We start from the raw sequence: 25,448 nt of genomic DNA on the forward strand, positions 1-25,448 counted from the left end.
GTGCCGGAACAGAGACTCCTGTCCCCCAGATCTTGGCTTCGCGATGGCGGCGGCTCTAGATAGTTTCTCGTACCGTGGCTTTTCCGTATCAAGGTTTTAGGTCTGGGTCCTTTATATAGGCGAAGAGGCGGCGTCAGAAGGTCGAAGGGGCGACGACACCATAGGGCCGCGCGGCCAGGGGGTGGGCCGCGCCACCCTATCATCTGGGGGCCCTGTGGCCCCCCTCTGGCGGCTCTCGGGTGTTCTGGATGCTTCCGGTGAAAATAGGAACCTGGGCGTTGATTTCGTCCAATTCCGAGAATATTTCGTTACTAGGATTTCTGAAACCAAAAACAGCAATGAACAAGCGGCCTTTCGGCATCTCGTCAATAGGTTAGTTCCAGAAAACGCATAAATATGACATAAAATGTGCATATAACATGTAGATATCATCAATAATGTGGCATGGAACATAAGAAATTATCGATACGTCGGAGACGTATCAGGGGGACAGGAGTCTCTGTTCCGGCATGCCGCCGGGACGGGGAAGTGCCCCCGGAAGGCTCCTCCATCAACACCACCGCCATCTTCATCACCGCTGCTGTCTCCCATGAGGAGGGAGTAGTTCTCCATCGAGGCTAAGGGCTGTACCGGTAGCTATGTGGTTAATCTCTCTCCTATGTACTTCAATACAATGATCTCATGAGCTGCCTTACATGATTGAGATTCATATGAGTTTTGTATCACTATTCATCTATGTGCTGCTCTAGTGATGTTATTAAAGTACTCTATTCCTCCTGCACGGTGTAATGGTGACAGTGTGTGCATCGTGTAGTACTTGGCGTAGGTTATGATTGTAATCTCTTGTAGATTATGAAGTTAATTATTGCTATGATAGTATTGATGTGATCTATTCCTCCTTTCATAGTGTGAAGGTGACAGTGTGCATGCTATGTTAGTACTTGGTTTAGTTGTGTTGATCTATCGTGCACTCTAAGGTTATTTAAACATGAATATCGAATATTGTGGAGCTTGTTAACTCCGGCATTGAGGGTTCGTGTAATCCTACACAATTAGTGGAGTTCATCATCCAACAAGAGAGTGTAGAGTATAGCATATATCTATTTATTCTGTTATGTGATCAATGTTGAGAGTGTCCACTAGTGAAAGTATAATCCCTAGGCCTTGTTTCCAAATACTGCTATCGCTGCTTGTTTACTGTTTTACTGCATCTCTACTTCCCGCAATATTACCACCATCAACCACACGCCAGTTGTAGCATCAAGTATTTTCTGGCGCCATTACTACTGCTCATATTTATTCATACCACCTGTATTTCACTATCTCTTCGCCGAACTAGTGCACCTATTAGGTGTGTTGGGGATACAAGAGACTTCTTGCTTTGTGGTTGCAGGGTTGCTTGAGAGGGATATCTTTGACCTCTTCCTCCCTGAGATCGATAAACCTTGGGTGATCCACTTAAGGGAAACTTGCTGATGTTCTACAACCCTCTGCTCTTGGAGGCCCAACACTGTCTACAAGAATAGAAGCTCCCGTAGACATCAGTAGATCATCCCTCTTCTCTTTTGTTTACACATGTACTTTAGTTTTATTTATGGATGGCACTCCTCCCAACCTTTTGCTTTCACAAGCCATGGCTAACCGAATCCTCGGGTGCCTTCCAACATTTCACATACCATGAAGGAGTGCCTATTTGCAAAATTAAGTTGCTTACTGATGAATCAGGGCAAAACATGTGAAGAGAATTATTAATGAAAGTTGATTAATTGGGGCTGGGAACCCCGTTGCCAGCTCTTTTTGCAAAATTATTGGATAAGCGGATGAAGCCACTAATCCATTGGTGAAAGTCTGCCCAACAAGATTGAAAGATAAAACACCACATACTTCCTCATGAGCTATAAAACATTGACACAAATAAGAGATGATAACTTTTGAATTGTTTAAAGGTAGCACATGAAGTATTTACTTGGAATGGCAGAAAAATACCACATAGTAGGTAGTTATGGTGGACACACATGGCATAAGTTTTGGCTCAAGGTTTTGGATGCACGAGAAGCATTCCCTCTCAGTACAAGGCTTTGGCTAGCAAGGTTGTTTGAAGCAAACACAAGTATGAACTGGTACAGCAAAACTTACATAAGAACATATTGCAAGCATTATAAGACTCTACACTGTCTTCCTTGTTGCTCAAACACTTTTACCAGAAAATATCTAGACCTTAGAGAGACCAATCATGCAAACCAAATTTCAACAAGCTCTACGGTAGTTCTCCACTAATAGGTTTAAACTACATGGTGCAAGAGCTTAAACATGATCTACTTGAGAGCTCAAAACAATTGCCAAGTATCAAATTATTCAAGACAATATGAAGCATTTTCTGTTCCAACCAAATAACAATAAGTGCTGTAGCTTCCAACTTTTGTCATGAACATTAAAAGTAAAATGAAGAACACCAGTGTTCATATGAAAAAGCAGAGTGTGTCTCTCTCCCACACAAGGATTGCTAGGATCCGATCTTATTCAAACACAAACAAAAATAAAAGCACACAGACGCTCCAAGTAAAGCACATAAGATGTGACCGAATAAAAATATAGTTTCACTAGAGGTGACCTGATAAGTTGTTTTTGAAGAAGGGGATGCCTTGGGCATCCCCAAGCTTAGACGCTTGAGTCTTCTTGAAATATGCAGGGATGAACCACGGGGGCATCGCCAAGCTTAGACTTTTCACTCTTCTTGATCATATATCATCCTCCTCTCTTGACCCTTGAAAACTTCTGCCACACTTCTCATAAACTTCATTAGAGGGGTTAGTACTCAAAAAACATTAATCCACTTTAGTCCTGTAGTGACACATTGCAAGAACTCAATAAAACATTATCTACAGCTCTCCACGTCTAGAAAGCCTTACTTAAAGTCCACAAGAGACAATGCAAAAAACAGAGACAGAATCTGTCAAAACAGAACAGCCAGTAAACATGATTTTTTTCGAGGTACTTCCGTTGCTCAGATCAGAAAACTCAAAACTAATGAAAGTTGCGTACATATCTGAGGAACACACATGAAAATTGGCAGAATTTTTAGGTTCTCCTGCAGAGAGATCTACTCAAATTCGTGACAGCTAAAAATCTGTTTATGCGCAGAAATCCAAATCTAGTATCAACCTTCTATTACAGACTTTACTTGGCACAACAATGCAATAAAATAAAGATAAGGAGAGGTTGTTGCAGTAGTAACAACTTCCAAGACACAACAAAACAGTAGCAAAATAAAAACATGGGTTATCTCCCAAGAAGTGCTTTCTTTATAGCCATTAAGATGGGCTCAACAATTTTAATGATGCTCTTGCAAGAAAATAAGAGTTGAAGCAAAGAGAGCATCAAAAAGCAAGTTCAAAACACATTTAAGTCTAACCCACTTCCTATGCATAGGAATCTTGTACACAAACAAATTCATGAAGAACAAAGTGACAAGCATAGGAAGATAAAACAAGAGTAACTTCAAAAGTTTCAGCATATATAGAGAGAGGTGTTTTAGTACCATGCAAATTTCTACAACCATATTTTCCTCTCTCATAATAATTTTCAGTAGCTTCATGAATAAACTCAACAATATAACTATCACATAAAGCATGTTTTTCATGATCCACAAACACATAATTTTTATCAAGCTCAAAAATAATGGGATTAAAACTTTCAAACCCACTTTTATCAATAATATAACAAGATGATTGATCAATCTCAAAAGATATGGGACTCCTAGATAAAGTCAAGACTTCTCCAATCCCATTTTCATTAGTAGTACAATTAATATTATCAACTAACATAGGACCATCATCTAGAGCTTTATCATAAACATTTGCTAAGCAAAACTCTTTAGTACCATGCATTTCGATATCAGGCACAAACAAAGCATTATCATAAGATTTATCAAAGTGGCATGGATTATCATAGATAACAGTAGCATAATTATTCTCACAAGTTTTACTCATAGGGAATATTTCAAGAGAATCCATAGGAACATAACATTCATCCTTCTTTGGTAAGCATGGAGGACAATCAAATAATGTAAGAGATAAAGAGTTACTCTCATTAGAAGGTTGGCATGGGTAGCTAATCCATTCTTCCTCCTTTTGTTCATCACTCTCCTCCTATTTTTCATCCAATGAGCTTTCAGGTTCATCAATTTCCTCCTCTTTTTCATCCAATGAGCTTTCAGGTTCATCAATTTCTTCTTTCACAGGTTCCTGCAAATTGTGAGTGCATTCTTGTGCATTAATGAGTCTCTCTTTATAATCAATGATACTCCCTCCGTCCTAGTTTGTAAGTCACAATTTTTGAATATCTTGGCCCAAGGTACTAGCTAATTGGGTCTCATTTTCTCTCTCTCATTGGTGCATACAACCTCTTTCTCTCTCTCATTGGTGCATGCATTCTCTTTCTCTCCCTCATTGGTGCATGCAACCCCTTTCTCTCCCTCATTAAATAAAATTATGCCTTAGAGGTGGGGGTTATGGGACAAATAGTTTTTGGCAATATGACTTACACTCTAGGACGGAGGGAGTATAAGGATTATCGCTGTAACTTTCTATGCAAAAATTAAGGATAGAAGAGACATAATCTTTAAGGTCCTTACAAGCAACACAAGTTTCGTAATTTTTAGACATGAAGGATTCTATCTTAGTGGCTATCATAAATAAGGCAAATTGTTCTACCTCTTCGAACCCAAAATGAATATAGTTATTCCAATTATAGTTCATAATCAAAACTTCTTCATTAAAGCAACATTGGAATTTAAGATGTTTAGTATCCTGTTGAGAGCAACAGTTTATATCATGGCTTTTAAGCAAGATTTTAGCAATTATATTCAATTTTTTCAACACAGCACTCATGACTTCACCCTTTCTTGATTCTCTATAATTCTTATATAATTCTATAAGCTCCGTAATGGGTATGAGTTCTTCCATAACAACAGTTTTTAATTTTTTGGTTTTTCAAATTTTTACGGATTTTTGGGTATATAAGAAAAATAAAACAAGACAAAAAGAAACTAGACAAAAGTAAACTAAGCAAAATAATACTAGACAGAAATAAACTAAGCACAAATAAACCAGACAAAAGTAAACTAAGCAAAACAAAATAAAATAAAACAGAGAGAGAGGTAGAGTGTACTCCCCAGGTGAACTTATGAGTAGAGCTATGCCTCCCCGGCAACAGCGCCAGAAAATAGTCTTGATAACCCACAAGTATAGGGGATCGCAACAGTCTTCGAGGGAAGTAAAACCCAAATTTATTGATTCGACACAAAGGGAGGTAATACTTATAAGCCTTAACAACTGAGTTGTCAATTCAGCTGCACCTGGAAAAGCACTAGTAACAGGGTGATGTGAAAGCAGCGGTAATATGAGAGCAATAGTAACAGTAACACAACAGCAGTAGCAGTAACACAGAGGCAATGGCACCAGAAAATAGTTGATACTACTTCCAATGTCATATAGGAACGAGTATATGATGATGAGAGATGGACCGGGGTTCCCAGCTATCTACACTAGTGGTAACTCTCCAATAACAAGTGACAAGTGTTGGGTGAACAAATTATAGTTGAGCAATTGATAGGATTGAAAGCATTAAGACAGAACATCAAGATTATTAATCATGTAGGCATGTTTTCCATATATAGTCATACGTGCTCGCAATGAGAAACTTGCATAACATCTTTTGTCCTACCAGCCGGTGGCAGCCGGGCCTCAAGGGAATCTACTGGTAATTAATGTACTCCTTTTAATAGAGCACCAGAGCAAAGCATTAACACTTGGTGAAAACATGTGATCTCATATCTAAGACATCCCCTCCAGTTATCCCAGTTGCTGTCACTCTGGGGCCTCGGGTTCCGAACATAGACATGTGCAAACAACTTGTAGATACAATCTAAGCAATAATTATAGAGCTTAAATCTAGGATCATGCCACTCGTGCACTAGTGACAAGCATTAAACACAACAAGATTGCAGCAACAATAACTTCACAAACTTTATAGATAGACTAATCATAATGTAACAATCCATCGGATCCCAACAAACACAACATCGATTACATCAGATGGATCTCAATCATGTAAGGCAGCTCATGAGATCATTGTATTGAAGTACATGGGGGAGAGAGTACCAACTAGCTACTGCTAGAACCCGTAGTCCATGGGGGAACTACTCACGGAGCATGATGGAGGCGGTGGCATCGATGGAGATGGCTTCCAGGGGCACTTTCCCGTCCCGGCGGCGTGCCGGAACAGAGATTCTATCCCCCGAAACTGAGTTTCGCGATGGCGACGGCGCCCCTGGAGTCTTTCTGGAATATGATTGATTGATATAGGGTTTTCGCGTCGCGGGGAATATATAGGCGAAAGGGCGGCGTAGGAGGGGTCCCGAGGGGCCCACACCACACCTGGGCACGCCCCTAGGTCACGCCGCCTGGTGGTCTGGAGGCTGTGGGCCTCCTCTCCGTCTCTCCTCCGGTGTTCTGGGTCCGTCTCGGTAAAATAGAAGGTTTGGCTTTTGTTTCGTCGAATTCCAAGAATATTGCCCGAACAGCTTTTCTGGAACCAAAAACAGCAGAAAACAGGAACTGGCACCTCGGCATCTTGTTAATAGGTTAGTCCCGGAAAATGCATAAAATCATTATAAAGTGTGAGAAAAACATGTAGGTATTGTCATAAAACTAGCATGGAACATCAGAAATTATAGATACGTTGGAGACGTATCATGGCCCAACAGGTGATGAACAAGTGCGACACAGTCAACGATAGCATGATAGCATACAAAAAGGTGTATAATGAACTCGAAAAACTCTTCGATGGCTGCGAAGTTAATCACATCAGCAGGCTCATCAATGATGAAGCCAACGTTTTGGCAAACATCGGGTCGCAATGTCTGCCAATACCACCTGGCGTGTTCTGGGAGGAAATAAGTGAGAGATCAACCAAGGCAAAGAAAGCACCGAGGCAGCCGAAGAAAAAACAGAAGGCTAAGAAAGACTCGGGGGCTCCAACGGATTCAAAAGCAAACACATCGAAAGATGAGGAGGAACCACATGAAGTTATGATGATACAAGTTCCTTGGATGCAGGTTTACGTGGCATATATCACGAGGAAAGAGGGACTCGAAGATCCGGTCGAGGCAAGATGAGTCATCCGACGATCTAAGGCATTCACCGTGGTTAAGGGAGAACTATACAAAAGGAGTATCTCTGGAGTACTGCAGAGGTGCGTCACACCCTAGGAAGGAAGAGTTATACTGAAAGATGTGCACAAAGGAATATGCGGCCACGACGCAAGCAGTCGGGCAGTAGCAGCCAAAGTTTTTAGGGTAGGTTTTTACTGGCTAAAAGCAATAGAAGATGCGAAAGACATAGTACGCACCTACAATGCGTGCCAAGATTTGCGGCAAAACCTCATTCTCTGGCAACAGAACTAATGCCAATACCATTGGCTTGGCCATTCGCCCAATGGGGTCTCGACATGGTAGGAAAGCTACACAAGGCCTGGCCAGGAGGATACGTGTATTTGCTCGTGGCTATCGACAAGTTCACTAAGTGGATCGAATCAATACCAGTAACTTCGGCAGATGCAACATCAGTGGTGAGCCTTATCAAGGGCATTGTTTTTCGATTTGGCGTCCCCAACAACATAGTTACGGACAACAGCAACAATTTTACCTCCAAAGATTTCAAGGCATACTGCGCAGAAGTAGGCATCAAACTGCACTTCGCATTGGTGGCGCACCCGCAAACCAATGGCCAAGTCGAAAAAACGAACGGCATCATCTGCAATGGCATCAAGAAGCGGTTGCTAACACCATTAGAGAAAGCTCGACACACCTAGGTCGATGAGCTGCCTAGCATACTATGGAGCATACGAACAACACCCAACACAGCGATGCAAGAAACTCAGTTCTTCTTGGTCCATGTAGCTGAGGCGGTGCTCCCGATAGAAATAGAGCATAAATTCTCTGAGAGTTGCAGAATATGATGAAGATACCTCAACGAAGGCACTATAGGATGATGTTGATGCACTCGACGAAGCCAGGGATGAGTTGTTGTCGAGAGTCACCATGTACCAACAGAACCTAAAAAATTACCATAATTGATGCTTGCGACCAAGGTCCTTTCAAGTTGGCGATTTGGTCCTTCGACTCACCCAGGATAGCCATGAAAAATTTGAGTCTCCTTGGATAGGACCATACATCGTCACCGAAGTGATTCCAGGAGGAGCATATAGATTAAAGGACAAGAAGACAGGAAAGGAAGAATCAAACCCATGGAACGTGGCGCAGCTCCAACGTTTCTATGCGTAGAAGCCAAAATAGTGTCAAATATGTAAGCACACAATGTATTGAAAAGCTCGCGAGTTTTCAGACGCACTCTTTTCCTTTCAGGCACCGAGTGGTGCTGAAAGGTTTTTAATGAGGCGAGCTCGCGATGCTGCAATATAGTAAAATATTGGTGATATATATTTCTTTCTTCGACAGGCTCGGGGGCTCAAAAGTCAAACCCGAATAATTAATAATATTAATATATACTCGGGTCTCGCAAAATATAGCTCGAAACTATTTGCCTTGGTTCAAATACCTCGCGAATAATTAACATATATACGACCACCGAAACACTCAGGGGCTAGAAGAAAAACAATAAACATACAAAGTTGCTTTGACTATACATGAGTCTCGCAAATAATGTTCACAATACATGTGACTCGCCATATACAAACTTTACACTCTAGCCCAGTAATGAGAACAATAGAAAGAAAAATAATATATGAATAGCTACAACAGTTCATTTATCGTCACTTTTTCACCCTCAGCAGGAGCATCCAGAGCATCCGCATAATGATAGTCATGGAAGAAAACAGCATCCACCCTCAGAAGCTCCTCAATCATCTTCTCGGCAACCGGTGTCACTGCATCGTTAAGCTTGTCGACGTTTTTCCTCCTTTGCCTTAACTTGGAGTAGCAGACATCGATAACCTTATTCAGATCCAGCTTCAAGTGGCAAATCTTCAACCAGATCAATGCAAACATGGCGCCAGCCATCAGCTAGGCTTTCACAAAGTCATGGATCTGATGGACGTTCTTGAACTTTTTCATCAATTCAAGAAGAGTTTCGGGTTGAGGATTCCGAGGAAACATAGCGTTGTACACCATGGCCAAAGTACTAGTGCAGAACTCAAGAAACTCTCGGACCTGAGCAACACGATCTTGGAATTGAACAATTCGTCGAGTATGATCCTCGTTAGCCCAGAAATCACTATTATTCTGTTTGGCAAGTCGGAGAAGGACTTCAACTCGTGAATCAACGCGTTGATCTTCAGCCACATCATCAATAAAGGAACCTAGAAAAAAGGCAAGACATGACAAGGTATACGAATTGTCGAGGAAAAAAGAAAGACGAAGCGCAACCTACCCGCCATATCTTGAATTGCGTCCGTCATCAGGTCAAGCATATAATTTTCACGGGGGGGTGGCTTGTAAAGCCTCAGCCACCGTAGCTTCCTTCAGCTCCAAGCTTCCTGAGCTGTCGAAGAGCAGTTTTCTCGCGTTCGGAAGATTTGCGGGATTGGTCCATAATAGTTATGGCTTGTTTTTTCGTGGCTTCGAGCTGTTGTCGAAGTTCAGTTAGTTCTTGCAAGGGATCAACATACGAAGAATCTTCTACAAAATCACCGACAGAAGTTCTTCTCGAATAAGATGTGGCAGGTGAAGTATTAGCAGGCCCAGTAGCCGCGGTATAGTTATCAAAAAACAACTGGAAAAAATAAATATCGACATCAATCATTCAGCATGGATCGCCTTTTTTCATTAATACTGGAGATATTTACATAATCGGGGTCCCTTATAAAAGCTGACTCCTAGCGAGTCGACAGTCGCAAATCATAAGGATAGCGACAACTACAAAAGGAAAAATACAAAACAAAGGGATAGGTTGGTCTACTTGACCTCCGGCTTGGCAGTGCTAGCAGATGTAGCAGGTTTTGCCCCCAAGAAAGCAAGGATTTTCTTAGAGTGAGGGTTTACAGCCTTCACCAAAGTCTTCAATTTTTCCTTGTTCATCCCCTTGGGGCTGCCAGCTTTCGCCCAGTCGACATCTTGGTGGCTGTCGACAACCAAGGCAATGGTTCCCTCGACTCCAATCTTCAAGTTTTCCTGCCGATAGACCAAGGCAGGATGTTCTTCACCTTGGAAGCGGTGGACAAGTTCAGAGAAAATCTCGGGCTGCGTCTGCTTAGGAAAGAAGTGGGGAAATAGTCGCTTAAACGTGGCACGAGAGTTGGAAATATTAGTACGTGCCAGATCACCGTGCAGCTCGAGGATTGAAAGGGTGTCAAGAAGACGATCCTCAGCTCCCTCGTGCAAGGTAAAATCCTCACCCATCCTTCCTGCTGGAGCAAAGCAGAGGTTCATCAATATTCAGGGAAGTCAGTAAGGACAAAAACAAAGGCAGGTGAAGGAAAGCACTTACTAACGAATCTTTGGTTTTGGGTATCCAACCGATCTATGATGGCATTCTCACATGCGATTTGCTGAGATATCTTGTCGCTCAAAGTACTCTCGGCATCGTGCAGCCTCTGGCGAAGCTCTCCAACCGCAGCGGCATATTTTTTGGCTTTTTCGCGAACCTTTTCGCTGAGCTCCAGCTTAGCCGCAAGATCGTTGACGCGTTTTTCGGAATGGTGGAGAGCATCTGGAAAGATTCAGGGAGAAAAAACCAATAATCAAAAATCAGAAACAGATGATAGGCGAAGAATTTGTTAATCAAAGATAAAGCAAGTGTTACCTCTCAAATCATCGGCTTCATCACGGAACCCAATAAACTGGGCCCCAAGCTTGATGAGATGCTTCATCAGGGGTTGTGGAAAGTACGAGTTAAGAAACAAGTTCAAAAGAAGCAAAGTTCGACAACAAGAGAAAGATAGACGAGAAATACAAAATAACGAGTCAAAAGAAAGGAAGACTTACATCGTCCAAAGAAGGGGTGGAGGTACTCCCCGCAACAGTTTCATGACTATCGCCAGCCCCAATATTTGCTCTCTTCGGCAAGGGGGCTCGGGGGCTGGCTATAGGAGTTTGCATCTCCACGTTCTGTTGAGGAGGAGGTGAAGATTCTGGGGCGGTGTGCTGCTCTTCAGAGAGAACCATGGTGTTAGACATACTCGTTGGAGCCGTACCATGAACCTCGGGTTCCTCCTTTTCTTCTTCCTCCTCGCCACTGTCAACACAGAAAAATGAGCATGCCGAAGAAAAAGGAGTTGGACAAAAAATAACAACAAATAAGCTTACGAGCTCGCGGAGCCAGCGTCATCGTAAGGGTTAAAGGCACCCTCTTCTTCGGGTGAAGTTTCTTCGGCAGCTGACTCAGTGGGCTTGGAGGTGCCGGAATCTTCGACTTCATCCATTTTCCTCTTGTTCCTTGGAGAAACGGCAAGAGGAGGAGAGACGGAGCGGCCAGATTAAGAAGGATCTGATTTAGTTTCTCTTTCGGAGGAAGCTGCAGACTTTTGAGATCCTGCGACTTCACTCTCAGGACGAGAGGGTTCTTGTGAGTCTTCGGTGACAACAGCTTGCTCATCCACCTCTCCACCTTCAGGAAGGGGAGGAAGAGAAGATAGAACTTGGTGGTTCTGTAAAATGAAAAGGCAAGACCAAGGTAAATATACAAACAAAATGAGGAGGCAGTAAAAAAAATCGAAGAAAAAAGCTACTTACTTCGGGAAGGGTGTGGCTGCCACTATACGGCTCCACGTGACAAGAGGTTAGAACCTCGTGTTTCTTGCTTAGCGAGGAAAAACGTCGAATGAGCTTCTCCAAGTCCTTCACAGAGAGATCTTTGGACAAGCGATCAACGTCTTTTTCGCCATAATACATCTAAAGGGGGTTTTTGCGAACCTGCGGAGGCTGCACCCTGATCCTAAGGAAATAAGTGGTTATTTGAACACCCGACGGTTCTTCACCGGGGGTGTTCTGGAGTTGATGGATGCGCTTCATCAGAGCCTCCGTGACCATCTTTTCTTTGGCAGTAAACTTAGCGTCCCAGGATCGGCGTCTGAGAATTTCTGTGGCACCATCAAAAGGAGCGATGTCATACTCCTGGGAGTTGTTGTATTCCTTCTGGACGTACAACCACCTTTTGCGCCACCCTTGGACCGAGTCGGGGAATTTGACGTCGAAGTAGTCAACTTCGGGTCGGACGCATATGCACACGCCGCCCACATTGTAGACGACGTTGCGGGAGTTGTTGCGCCGGAGATATAAAATACGCTTCCACATGCCCCAATGAGGATGGGTCACGAGGAAGCACTCACACAAAGTGATAAAGATCGAGAAGTGGAGGATGGAGTTCGGGGTCAGCTGGTGTAGCTGAATCCTATAAACAAAAAGAAGACCACGAAGAAATTCGTGGATAGGGGTGGAAAGGCCACGAATGAGGTGGTCAATAAAAGTTACCCGGTCTCCATTCGGAGGATGCAGGAAGCTTTCGTCGCCAGGGAAGAGCAGCGAGCCCTCCTTCTTCAGCAAGCCAAGCTTCTTGAGGGTCTTCTGGTCCTGGTTCGAGATTTTGGATCTCTCCCATCCAGAGATCTCCACCTTCTCCATCGGAGGCTTGGAGCGTGGAGCTGTGTGCTTCATCAGTTTTGTGCGCGGTGGCATGGAAAGGAGCTTTGGTGGAGAAGAAGGATGATTGGAAGCACGAACGCGAGGAGCTTGGGGACAACAATGGCGGAACAAGAGAGAGAAGAGAGATGTGCGACGCGGTGAAGGGGGAGAATGAGGACGAAGAGGCAGTTTTATAGCAAGCAGGCGATCCGTCGCACTGTTGGATGAAGAGGAAATGAATCATACACCTTACGCGTGTCAACAAGGGTATAATAGTCTTTTCAGTATGAAGTTACTGGACAGGAGTTACTGCGCGCGTGCCGTAAATTGCGGAGGACGTGTGTCCCCCACTTGCGCAACGTGTCGATCGTGCAGAACTTTGGACCCACGTTTCAGAGAAGTGACATGAGCCGTGGTTTCCAAGGAGGTGGTCGTGGCTATCGTCAACAATGATATCACTATGAAGAAAATGTCAAAAGTTCTTATCAAATATAGCGACAGGAAAAGCAGAAATATGGTTCATATTTCTGATAAGAGGGATATGCGACAAAAGAAAATATTAAGTTGATAAAAATAGGAAAAATTGAGCCTACAACCAAGTACAAGTACTTGGTTGTAGAGCCTCGGGGGCTACTCCCATCGGGAGCGCTGGTCGCACACCCGATAAAAATGAAAAAGAGGGGAAGCTGACAAAATAGCGACAAGACAACAAAGAGTTGAGGCTACAACCAAGTACAAGCACTCGGTTGTAGCCTCGAGGGCTACTCCCATCGGGAGTGCTGGTCGCGCACCCGATGAAATATGAGGAGTATCATCGTACATCTTCGAGTTAAAACATAACTCTTCATATACTCCCATCGGGAGGTCAAGATAGTAACTCATCATATGACTCGAATAAATATGCCATTCCAGCAGCCGGAAAAGGCACTCGGCAATATATTCTCATAGCGCGTCCGCCGCGAAAAAATCTCTGAATGCCGTAATATTTTACGAAGGTAAGTCCCCGAGATCCGTCCTGTGTGGCGTGGTATCGCACCGGAATGCGCTCTGCTACTTTTTCCCGTGTCAACATATGCGAAGAAAAATCCTAACGGACGCATTAGGTACTCAATAAAACATGACTGGAATTCGGATCATGATAAGACCTTAAGCGGCACATCTCAAATTATGCCAGTGTACCGAGGTCGAGTCCAGGGACTTGACCTTGAAGTAGGTTTTTGCGGGATTTCCACGAGAGCAGTTAACTGGTACCTGATCCGTCAGATGAACCAGCCCCATTTACCATTATCACTGCACAATATATAAATATTCTATAAAAATTGTTTGGTAACTCAAAGAAATTATGAGTTAATTTTAATGATGGAGATTTTATTCGATTCTACGATTCAAGCAAAATCTTGGGGGCTATTGACATAGGCATCCCGATTGGGCCTGCCGAAGAAGGTACCCGGGAATTACTGAAGGCCTACGACCCGAAGATTACAAAGCCCGGAAGCCCAATAAAGCGTCGGTACGGTAGATAGATATATATTAGGAATAGAAACTCGTACCTGTACGGGACAAACTCAAATACTCTCCCGCTGTTTGTAACTTGTACATCACGAAACCCTCGGTTCCGCCTCCTATATAAGGGGAGTCGAGGGAGGAAAAAAGGATCGATTCATTGTCAACACAACCCTAGTTTTTAGCAGTTGAGCACCTTTTCGGCTGAAACCTTCAAGATCTACTTGCCCTCTACTTTCCGCGAAACCCTAGCCTACAACTTGTAGGAATTGACAAGTTAATACCTTTTCACTAAGAGTAACAAACATATCTGATCTAGGCAACATCATATTCTCATGTATGTGCGGAATAGTTCCAAGAAATGAAAGTACCCGATAATTATGTTGTTTGGCATGAGCTCGAGTAATTGGTCCTTGTATTTGTGTGGTTGTAGGTACATCGGTTGTATCAATAGATGGGATGTCCTCATCAGGTAGGTAAAAGGAATAATCTCATATCTAAGAATTATCCGGTGTAAACGAGGTATAAATGAATGTAGAATCCACTCATCAATCTCCGCCACCAACTAGTTGCATTTGTCTATGGCGCGAACACATTCCACCCGTCTCCACCATGCGATCCTCCCTTTATCTCTGGCACCGGCTCATCGCCCTTGTCTTCCATGGCATCAGTAAGCGCCCCTAACCACCCCTTCACACCACCACCGTTACGTTGTTAGGTAAGGCGTAGAGTCGATTTCACCAATACTTATATAGCACTGGTTTCATTAGGGTGCATGGATGAAACCTATCTTATAGGTTGCAACACTCATGATTGTGATTGAGGCTTGGCTTCTTTTAATCCACAAGAGAGTTGTTCGACGTAATGTCTATGTTATGATCAGATCTAATCTTGCCACCAGATATGGAGGGGCAATCAAATCTAACATGCATCTACAACTGCAATCATGTAGAGCCTGTAAACATACTTTGGATGAAAGCCCCTTTTATCCATTCATAAGATCCAATGAGATTGTGTCGTGATATTGCAAGCAAGTCTTGTTTGCAATTGTAGATGTTAGATGAGAGATGATCAAGGCACCCGCTGGTGAAACTCTATTGAAGATACGAGGTAGCCCAAGATGGTATCTATATTTCAAGATGAACAGTCGTAACTATTACTTCATGGCATCACATGATTATATTGATCTAAAACATAAATGTGTGTTCATGTCGTTACATGGGGTGTCTGGATCACAGGTTACAACATTCAGGGGTAGGAAGCACTCACTAGCTAGAATGCGCTTGTTGGTGTTGATTTTGATCCCAAGCTCGTATATGTCTTAGTGCCTGTTTGTTTGGGCTGCAGCTGAACGAAAAGCAGCTGGAGCTGGTAAGATCTGAGAAGCAGCTGGAGCTAGATGGCTGGTCAAATGTAAAATTGCTGTTTAGCAAACTGCATCCAGCTGGAGCTGGATGGCTGGTCAAATTAATGTAAAATTGTTGTTTGGCAAACTGCATCTAGGACTGTTGGTAGACTGGTCAAATGTAAAATAGAAAATAATAACAAAAATATTATTTTCCTTATTATTTAATAATAAAAATATATTATTTTCCTTATTATTTAATAATAAAAAATATTATTTTCCTTATTATTTTCTATTTAAAAAGATTTTACTATAAAATATAAATTAACTAAGAATCTAAATTTTTTTCTCAAGATGCAATTTTTTCTCGATTTGTAAGTGAGAAGCCACGGAAATCTGCAGGAAGTACCCCGGGACGTGCTTATGGGCTTCAAGTGTAAATGTGAGAAGCGCTTGTAGAAGCCCATGCCTAGAAGTTAGGTGTTTGGCTGGGCTTGTGCTTTAAAAAACCCAAAAGCAGTAAAAGCTCAAGCTCCAGCCCAAACAAACAGGGCCTTAGCTATCTAGGAAAGAACAACCCATGAGGCAAGCATTCTTGTTGATAGCATTGGTCGACCCTATGGGATAAATGTCCCTAAAAGTAAGTTTTACCCTGAAGGTTATGGATATGCACGTCAGCCTGACATTTTGCCACCCTTCAAGAAAACCAGGTACCATATTAATGGGTTCTCGAGGAAATATTCTTTGACATCCAAAGATATGTTCAATCTCATACTCTAGCTATAGTTACAGTTGATACGACATTTGTTGCATTGAAGAATACATTTTAAGTTACATGATTATAATCTCTTTCTTCTTCCCTGCCCAAGTTAAGCTTGTTCTTGCATGTTCCATTTTTCACAGCTAGATCTTATTGTTTGGGCTTGATGTGAAGAGGCATGATGAGTGTTAAACACTCATATTTATCGCCTTCTAAACCTTATATTATTCGTTGAAATGATGATAATACCTCTCTGGACCCATTATTAATCTAGATGTGAAAATCCTTGTATTTATTTATTTCTATACAGAAATGGGCATTTTACGAAGGAGATCATAGGTAATTAAAGGAAGATTACACTTTAAGAACTTTGCCAAGTCAAGAAGCCCACAAAAGTGCATCCTTGGAGACTTAACGACCAGCAGTACGGTCACCCCTACCAATGCCGTATGATCGTACCACCTGTCGGTGGCTTCTCCTCGTCAAACCAAGTATTTAACATGAAGGGACCTAGGTCATCGGAGATAGAGAGCACCACTAAAACTCCATTCTTCTGCCACAAGTCAGATCTCCATCAACGCGGAAGCTTCATCACTGCCATGATCATCTTCATCACCATCCCCACTCCTCTCTACTTTTATAATCTTGATTCCATCGCAGATAGTGGCATTGTAGGAATATTACTATTCAAGATCCTTAATACATTGTTTATGATTGTTGATGTAATCATGTGTGAGTAGTCCTCACGGGATGAAGACTGTGGCCTAGTGATGGTGCTCCGGTGATGGCGCAGACAATCTTGCTAAACGTTGTTGTGGAAGCGGTTGGGAAACCCCAAGAGGAAGGTGTGATGAGCACAACAACAAGTTTTCCCTCAGTACGAAACCAAGGTTTAATCGACTAGTAGGAGAAAGGCGTGACTTCTAAAGGTGTTGCTAGCTAACTAGTGGCAGGACGCACTACCGACGTCAGCAACAATGTGGAACCTGCACACAACACAACCAAAGTATTTTGCCCCAACTTGCAGTGAGGTTGTCAATCTCACCGGTTTGCTGAACACAAAGGATTAGACGTATCGAGTGGAAAGAGATGTTTGCAGAAAGTAAACAGAACATGATTGCAGTAGAATTTATCAGAAAAGGAAATAGGACCGGGGTCCATAGTTCACTAGACGTGTCTCTCCATAAAGATAAATAGCATGTTGCGTGAACAAATTACAGCTGGGCAATTGATAGAATATCGACCAATACATGACAAGATGATTACTATGAGATTTGATATGGGTATTACAACATAATACATAGATCGTAATCCAACTGCGTCTATGACTAATAATCCACCTTCAGGTTATCGTCCGAACCCCTTTCACTATTAAGTTGCAAGACAGACTATTGCATTAAGCAATGTGTGTAAAGTAAACAATAGAATTACCCTCGGATAAAACATTGTTGTTTTCTCCCTAGTAGCAATAGTACATCTACAATCTTAGAAGTTAAACGTCACTCTCCTAGAAAACTAGAGGCATGAACCTACTATCGAGCATAAATACCCCCTCTTGGAGTCACAAGTGTCCACTTGGCTAGAGTTTCTACTAGCAACGGAGAGCATGCAAGATCAAAAATAACATATGACATGAATATATAATCAATCTCAACATAGTATACAATATTCATTGGATCCCAACAAACCAAACATATAGGATTACATAAAGATGATCTTGATCATGTAGGGCAGCTCACAAGATCGATACATGAAGCACAAAGTGGAGAAGACAACCATCTAGCTACTGCTATGGACCCATAGTCCCGGGATGAACTACTCACACATCACTTCGGAGGCGGGCATGGCGATGTAGATGCCTCCTGCGATGATTTCCCCCTCTGGCAGGATGCCGGGAAGAGCTTCACAACCCCCCGAGATGGGTTCTGCGATGGCGGCCGCGACGGAACTTTTCGTGGAAGGAGGCTCGGGTATCCCGGGTTTTCTCGAGAAGATGTATAAATAGGCGGAGGATTCAGGTCGGTGGGGTGCCTGGTGGGCCCAGACCTACCCTAGGCGCGGGCCAGGTCTAGGCTGCGCCTAGGGGTGGTTTGGGCGCTCTAGTGCGCCGCTTCGACCCCCCTCTGGACTTCGTCTTCGTTTTGGTAAAATATTGACTTTGGTTTTTGCTTCGTCAAATTCCGAGAATATTTCATACAACTTTTCTGAAATACAAAAACGCCAGAAAACATGGAATTGACACTTTGGCATCTTGTTAATAGGTTAGTGCCGAAAATCATATAAAAGTGCAACGAAGTGTAAGCAAAACATATATGAATTGGTGGAAAATAAGCATGGAGCATCAAAAATTATAGATACGTTTGAGACGTATCACCTAGCCTCGCAGCAACAAGTGCATCTTTATATTATCATTCGGATGTTGTGTATTATGTTACAAGGAGCCATGTACTAGAGATTGCCTTTGTATACCAATCTTCAGGATTGCTTGGTACCCAAGTCTCGCGAGGTTTATAGTGGTATAAAGGCAATGGTAGGTGTTGATTCACATACTTTGATGCCGGTGTGGCAAGATTTGCACAAGATGGAATGTGTAGTTGCTATCTATGGAGTAATGATGATGTCACTAATCTTAAGGCTATTTTCCGTTTACTTAATTACCGTTATCGCCCAGCGATGCCCAATGAAATGGTAGGATCACAGATCCATGGTGCGTGTACGCAGATCGTGGTGTCCTTTGGACTCATCACCCCTTTACATTGTGTATCTTATCATCACATAATTCACATGTGCTTATTATTATATTTATAACCCCAGTCTTTGCACATATGCAGGTGAAACCTTATCCCTAGCCTATTTCTATCCAATGATTAAAAAACAAAAGAAAACATTTGGTCCGGTGAAACAACAACTAAACGAAATCTCAGAGTCTCGCTTGTAGTGATCTTAAAACATTAGCTTTCTTCTTGTGGATTTGATAGACCTAGGGTCTCTTAGGGGAAAAGGAAGCATACTACAATCCGATAATATGGATCAAAGGTATCAATGCCTATGTAAATGTTGATGGTATTCCCGAAGGCTATGGTGTCAACATGATAATATTGTCGAGAAGAGCAAAGAGGATGGACCGGACTGATGAATTGTGGGTTGAAAGTGGTACCACAAGGATCTAAAAAGAAGAGGATGATGACGGTGATGATGTCGTTCATATGTCAATGAACTCCCCTTGAATGCCATCTATGAAATGCCATTTTTTTATCAAGGAACTATAATTTTGAATTTCCATTTTTTAGTATCTAGGCATGTATTGATGATCCACCATTCATATTAGCTAGGACAAGATTGTACGTTGACATCTCTATGTGTGGTTTTCTATTATGCATGAGGGAGTTACTGGTTCATGCCAACTTGGTGTCGGTCTTGTTTCTTTGTGGGTAATCTAGGGGTGGAAGTGTGTGAGATAGATACCGGAACAAGGAGGCATCATACACAATCCAAGAGGGAAAGAACTAATATATGAATTGGGATAGCCTCTTTTCACTGGATCATGTTAAGAACACTGGTGTTGCAATCTCCTAGTGTGGATATGTCGGGCCATTGTAGAAGTGATCTTGTTTTAGAACGAATATATATCTCGTGAGTCTTGTGGTAGTACACCCAATGCACCTCAATCTTGATATGTTGTTTTAGAAGCTGTGAGTAAATCTAGAAACAATAACATGTAAATATAACAAAACACCAAATGGAGGACAAGCACGAGGAGGAGGTTTTTAAGAATATCCAAAACCACATTCTTTTTCACTTCAAGAAGTTGTGGAAAAGTATGCAAGCACAAATGATGTGTAGTATGTGCGTGTATATTTTCCTTTAATTATATTTTCATTTGTGACCTACACAAATAAGACAAATGCGAACAACAAAGTAAAAAAAAAGCTAATACCTAGATTGTGATTTTTTCGCAACCCATCATACAATGATTATTTCAACAAGATTTTACACGTTCGTAGAAATGATGTTTATACACCTGTACAAAAGATCATTTTAAAAAATATTTCCGTTAATATTAAATATGATTTTGGAGCTTTTGAAAAGAAACAGCTGAAGCTCATCATTCCTTTGCTCATACTAGTAGATATAACATATATCTATTGTGTTGGTAAACATAACAAATCTTGAATGACAACTCAGAAACTAAAAGGAGAATACTTGTTTCTGAATAGAAACTATACTACTTTGGAATCAAAATTCAGCCCACAGTTGTCCTTTATTATTGAATTATTTTTTGAATAAATCTTAGAAGATGTATCATACATGTGTATATATTTTTCATGGATGTTGACATGTCTATTAACCTATGATGGATGCGCCACCACTCCACCTATCTCGGGACACGACCTATTTTCTCCTCGACTTAGTTAGTTGGGGCAAAGACACCTGCTCACTTTGATGTAGCCTCCTTTGTTTAATGTATCGTGTTCACTAACATACTTTGTTTACTAATGTAATGATATGTTGTTGTTTCGTACTACCTTTGTTCAGATGAATAAGACACGCAAATTGATCAACAAACTCTTGATTATATTCTACGGAATTATTATTGTTGGATTTGTATTAAAAAGAATTTATAATAATGCTAATTTTATGCCAGCAATTTTTATATATTTGCAGTAATTCTTGGTCAAGAAAAATACATAAAGTGAGGCTGCCTTATTCATTGGAATGAAGAAGTAAACATACTAGGTTTCATGAACAACGAAGTGTATTTTATTTTCCTTATTCATATAGGTGGAACGATTTTGACACACATATACATTTGTATTCTACATACTCAAACACTTTACTTGATATAGATGCTCATTTCTCTTAAACAATGAAACGTGCATATGTCTCTAGAAAAAGGTTTTATATGGACATTTTCAAATAGTGAAAAAAAACTTGACGTACCATCCTTTGACATACGCGAAAAAATTTGAAAAATATTTTGTGCACAAAAAATTTGTCCGGATATTCTACTGTAACATTTGTTCGTTAAACATGAATTACCACTTGTAGGACCTTTTTGGAAACTCGTAACAATCACGGTCATTGTGTCATATTTATACCGTGGATTCGTGATCTCATTAACAAAACTCAACAAAATGCAAACTCGAAGGCATATGGTGGTATCCAGAAATTTTGTGTTATGGTGAAAAAGAACCAATTCTTGTTTCTGAGTTACACCTGGTCTGTGCATGCGCCCCTCGCGCGTCTAATGTGGCTGGTCGTATTTGTTGGCATATTTAACCTTCTACCATGTTAAGTTATTGCTAGCATGTTAGCAGAATGATTTTTGGAGGCAAATAAATTATTTGTGGCAGCATGTGATGCCCTGAGATAAATTTCCGATAATTCACAAACTTTGCTACTCTTTCCGATTCATAAAAAGTATCGGGATTTTAATAGAAGAGCGGTATAAATTTGAACTAAAATTCCGATATTCTATGGATCGGACGGAGTAGCTCAATCTAGTAGTGTGACATGGTGCATACATTTGTACTCCTATTTGATGCATGTTGCTGTGAGAACAAGTAAGTAACTTCCTTCATTCCAATAAATAAGGCGAACTTGTTTTCCGCTTCTTTTTCTTTACCGAAAGTTGTTACAGGTATACAAAGATTGTTAGTATAAAATTAACATTATTAAAAAGTATTTTTCAATACAAATCCAACTATATTAGTTATATACAGCTAGTTGAATGCTCGCGCGTTGGTACGATTTAATTTTTTTTCTTGCCGCACATGTGTAAGCATACATATGAAAAATTATGTGTAGTAAAATATCTACTATGCTGTGAACATCATATGCATAGATAGCAACACTCCAACAACTTTTGATTCGCAAAAAAAAAAAAACACTCCAACAATTTTTTTATATTAAAGTTTGTCTTAAAATACGTGTGTTTCACTGTTTCTGGAACACCGAGGTACTATAAAAAGAAAAAAAAATCATCGCAAGCGGCAGTTCCGCGCCGCCATTTTGCCGAACGGCTGGCCTGCATGCAACCTGCAGCAAGCGCCGGCCGGCGTATTCTGGAAGCAGAGCCCCGCCAACGCAGCGTCCTGATGCCGCAGCCCGCTGCTGCCTATATATAATCCCGACGGCGACGAAGCGGCCGCAACGAAATCATTGGCCATTGGGGAATCGGCGTGCGTAGGCGTAACCTCCCTCCCTCGCTCCCGATGGCGACGAAGCGGCCGCGGCTGACGCCGACGCCGTCCGTATGGGTGGACGCCCCCGACAACATCCTCCTCCGCCTCGCCGCCTACCTCCCCTCCAGCGGCGACCGCATCCGCATGTCCTTCGCCAACAAGCACTGGAGCCGCGCCTTGCGCGGGGAGGGGCAGGGCCGGCCACCGCAGCTCCCCCTTCCGCCGCCCCTGCTCCCCTGCCTCATCTTCCCCAGCACCGAGGCGCCCACCTTCTTCTGCCCCATCGACCTCATGAGCTACCCCCTCCCGCTCCCGCGCGCCGTCCGCAACGCGCGCATCTGCGGCTCCACGGAGGGAGGCTGGCTCGTCCTCGCGCTCGACGCGCGCCACGCGCACGCTCTCTACAACATCTACTCCGGGAACCGCATCACCCTCCCTCGGGGCCTCCGCATCACCGAGGTCAAGATTGATCTCCCCTTGGTCTTGCGCGCCGCAACGCTCTCCTACTCGCCGTCCTACTCGCCTCGCGGTCGCGGGGGATACATGATCGGCGCCATCGCCCTCGTCGGCCGCAGACGCTGCCCCGCGTTCTGGCAAGAGGGGTTAGAGAACTGGATCACGCCCGACCCCGAGGACATGTGGACGAGGCGGCGGCTGCAGGACGTGATCTATTGCTCCGGCGCCTTCAATTTCCTCACCACGGCCGAGAGCCTCGTCACGTACACGCCAGTGCTCAAAGGGGACAACAACGAGCTATCCATGCTGCGCTACGACTACGACATGGTGCGGCGCCAGGACTACGCAGACGACCTGCTCTTCATTGGAGGAGGCCATGGCTCCATGGTGCGCTACCTCGTGCCCATTGGGGGCTGGCTTCACATGGTCGTCAGGTATATCTACAACGACGGCGGGACGGGGGTGCTCCGGGTCTTCAGATTCGAGCTCAAACCGCCGGCGTCGTACGGCCGCTCCTTCCGTGGTACCTGGGTGCCCGTGAAGGAGTTCCAAGGCCACATGCTGTTCGTGGGGCCAGCCTGCTCCAGATCCATCGACGTCGCGCACTTCCATGGCTTCGAGGACTCCACCATCTACTTCCCGGACGACTGCTTCTTCCCGGCCGACACCCAGCCGGCGGCGGACAACAGGAGGTGGTACTCCTTCGTCGACATGGGCAGGTACTCACTCTTTGATGTGGACTCCATCGATGAGTTCTGGCCTCCCAAGGATCGTCGCCCGGAGAGGTCGGACAATGCTCCTTGCACTTGGTGGTTCCATTGACACAACACCATGCCGCGCGCGCGCTGGCAGGTGAATGTGCTTACCCTTCAGTTCGGGCTTAATCATACTTGCATGCTACTGTACGTGTTGTTCCTCCTCGAGCTTGATGAGTACGTACTACGTGGTGCTGAGATTGTATCTGTCCTCTTTTTTTTTGCGTTTTCAGCATTTGGTGCTGCCAGATGGTACTACCACAAAATTACTTTGATATTTCGATCGTAGTACTATCTTGTCGCCAATTCTAATGTTCTTGCTGTATATTCTGGCTGTTGTGTACAACACAAATGTGCTGCTGCTTCAAAAAAAAAAAAAAAAAAATGTGCTGCTGCTATCATGCTTCAGTAATAGACATTGCAGGTTTTGGTTGCAACTGCAAATTCTCATTCTGTTTTTGATCACTCTGCATGTTGCTGCAAGTTACTTTGGGTGTTCTTGGGTAGTGTTACCTCTCATATTGTCTTCTCTTGCGGTTATTTGTGCTTTAATGTGCAGTGTGATGGTGTTGGTATCAGAAGTGACAGTATTGCAGGGTATGCAGCAGAAAAATCAACGTGTAATTCCTGACATCGTGTGCATGTTTCCACAGATTCCAGATTCTTTTGTGCTCTTTGGTGTCCTTGTCAGGCATGCATTTTCATCTAGTCATTGAAACATACCCCAAATCCTAACGGATAGGTCACTGCAATTGGCTTCCTCTGATGAGTGCATAACACAACTAGTACACAGTGCGTGAGGTGTTAACTATCTGTGAAATGAGTTCTTTTTTGGTGATATGACTATCCACATTAGACGGATTAACGTATGTGTTTCTACTTTCTACTACTAGTTGGGATTTCATGTGCTCATATCTTAGGCTGTCTAATACTTTATCACGAGCCAGTGCATACCTCTAGTCAGGTTGTTTTCTCTCTTGCAACAGTAAATTGCAACACCTTGATTAACGTAACATCTGCGTCAATGACAATGCAATCTAATAGAATCTTTCTTATGATTTCAGCTGAACTGAAACTTCTCATGCCGGAAGTTATTCATTGCTTTTGCTCGTGCAAACCCTGTTCTGTAGGACTTGAATTTCGTATGGTCATAGTCTGAAAACCAATGGGAAGTATAGCACCTCGGTAATACACCAAAGTTAACTCACTGTTTCACCTGGAGGAGTCATTAACTGAAAGGACTTGCCGTATGTTTAGCTTATATGTTTGCCAAAAAAATGTTTAGCTTAGATTCAGGTTCGAGATTTCTAAGAAGATTCATGCTGCAATGTATGTACTAGTTGGTTGGACAACACTGAATATCAGCATTCAGTTCATGAATGGTAATAGCTGATGATGCTAAATCGATTGCCATGTGGCAGAGTCCCAGCAAACAAAGGAATGTACCCTCCGTTCCATAGTACTCCGCATATAGGATGTAATATTTAACCGACTATCCATGAAAAAATATATTAATATATACATAATCAAATATAAATGATATGATAGTAAACTAGGAAGTTTGCATAGCTGTTAGACTGTTTGTTATAGTATTTTAGAAGTTCTACAACATATGGGTATGAAGTAATGCAAACGTGTTTGTGTGGATGTACTGATAAAGAAACGTGAAAGTGGTATTGTAGTGCCATGGTTCTGATATTTTTTTTCCAGCACCCACATTTATCACTGGAAAAGGTAAAGCGACCTCGTAAAGAAAGCACGAGCGAGATATTCTTCCTTTAGGGATCTCAATTGGAGGAAGAAGAAG

At 42.7% G+C, this 25,448-nt stretch overlaps 1 protein-coding gene across 1 annotated transcript; it reads left to right on the forward strand.

The window, feature by feature from the left end:
* Positions 1 to 22,460: 22,460 nt before the first annotated feature.
* LOC127338433 (uncharacterized) lies at positions 22,461 to 23,708 on the forward strand. The gene has a single exon (XM_051364542.2). The coding sequence runs from the start codon at positions 22,461 to 22,463 to the stop codon at positions 23,706 to 23,708; it is 1,248 nt and encodes a 415-aa protein (XP_051220502.1).
* Positions 23,709 to 25,448: the final 1,740 nt, after the last annotated feature.

Source organism: Lolium perenne, chromosome 3 (genome assembly GCF_019359855.2).
Source record: "Lolium perenne isolate Kyuss_39 chromosome 3, Kyuss_2.0, whole genome shotgun sequence".
Lineage (NCBI taxonomy): Eukaryota > Viridiplantae > Streptophyta > Magnoliopsida > Poales > Poaceae > Lolium > Lolium perenne.

What these genes read in the sequence shown, in the direction of transcription:
- LOC127338433 (XM_051364542.2), top strand. Translation starts at nt 22,461, where the DNA reads ATGGCGACGAAGCGGCCGCGGCTGACGCCGACGCCGTCCGTATGGGTG.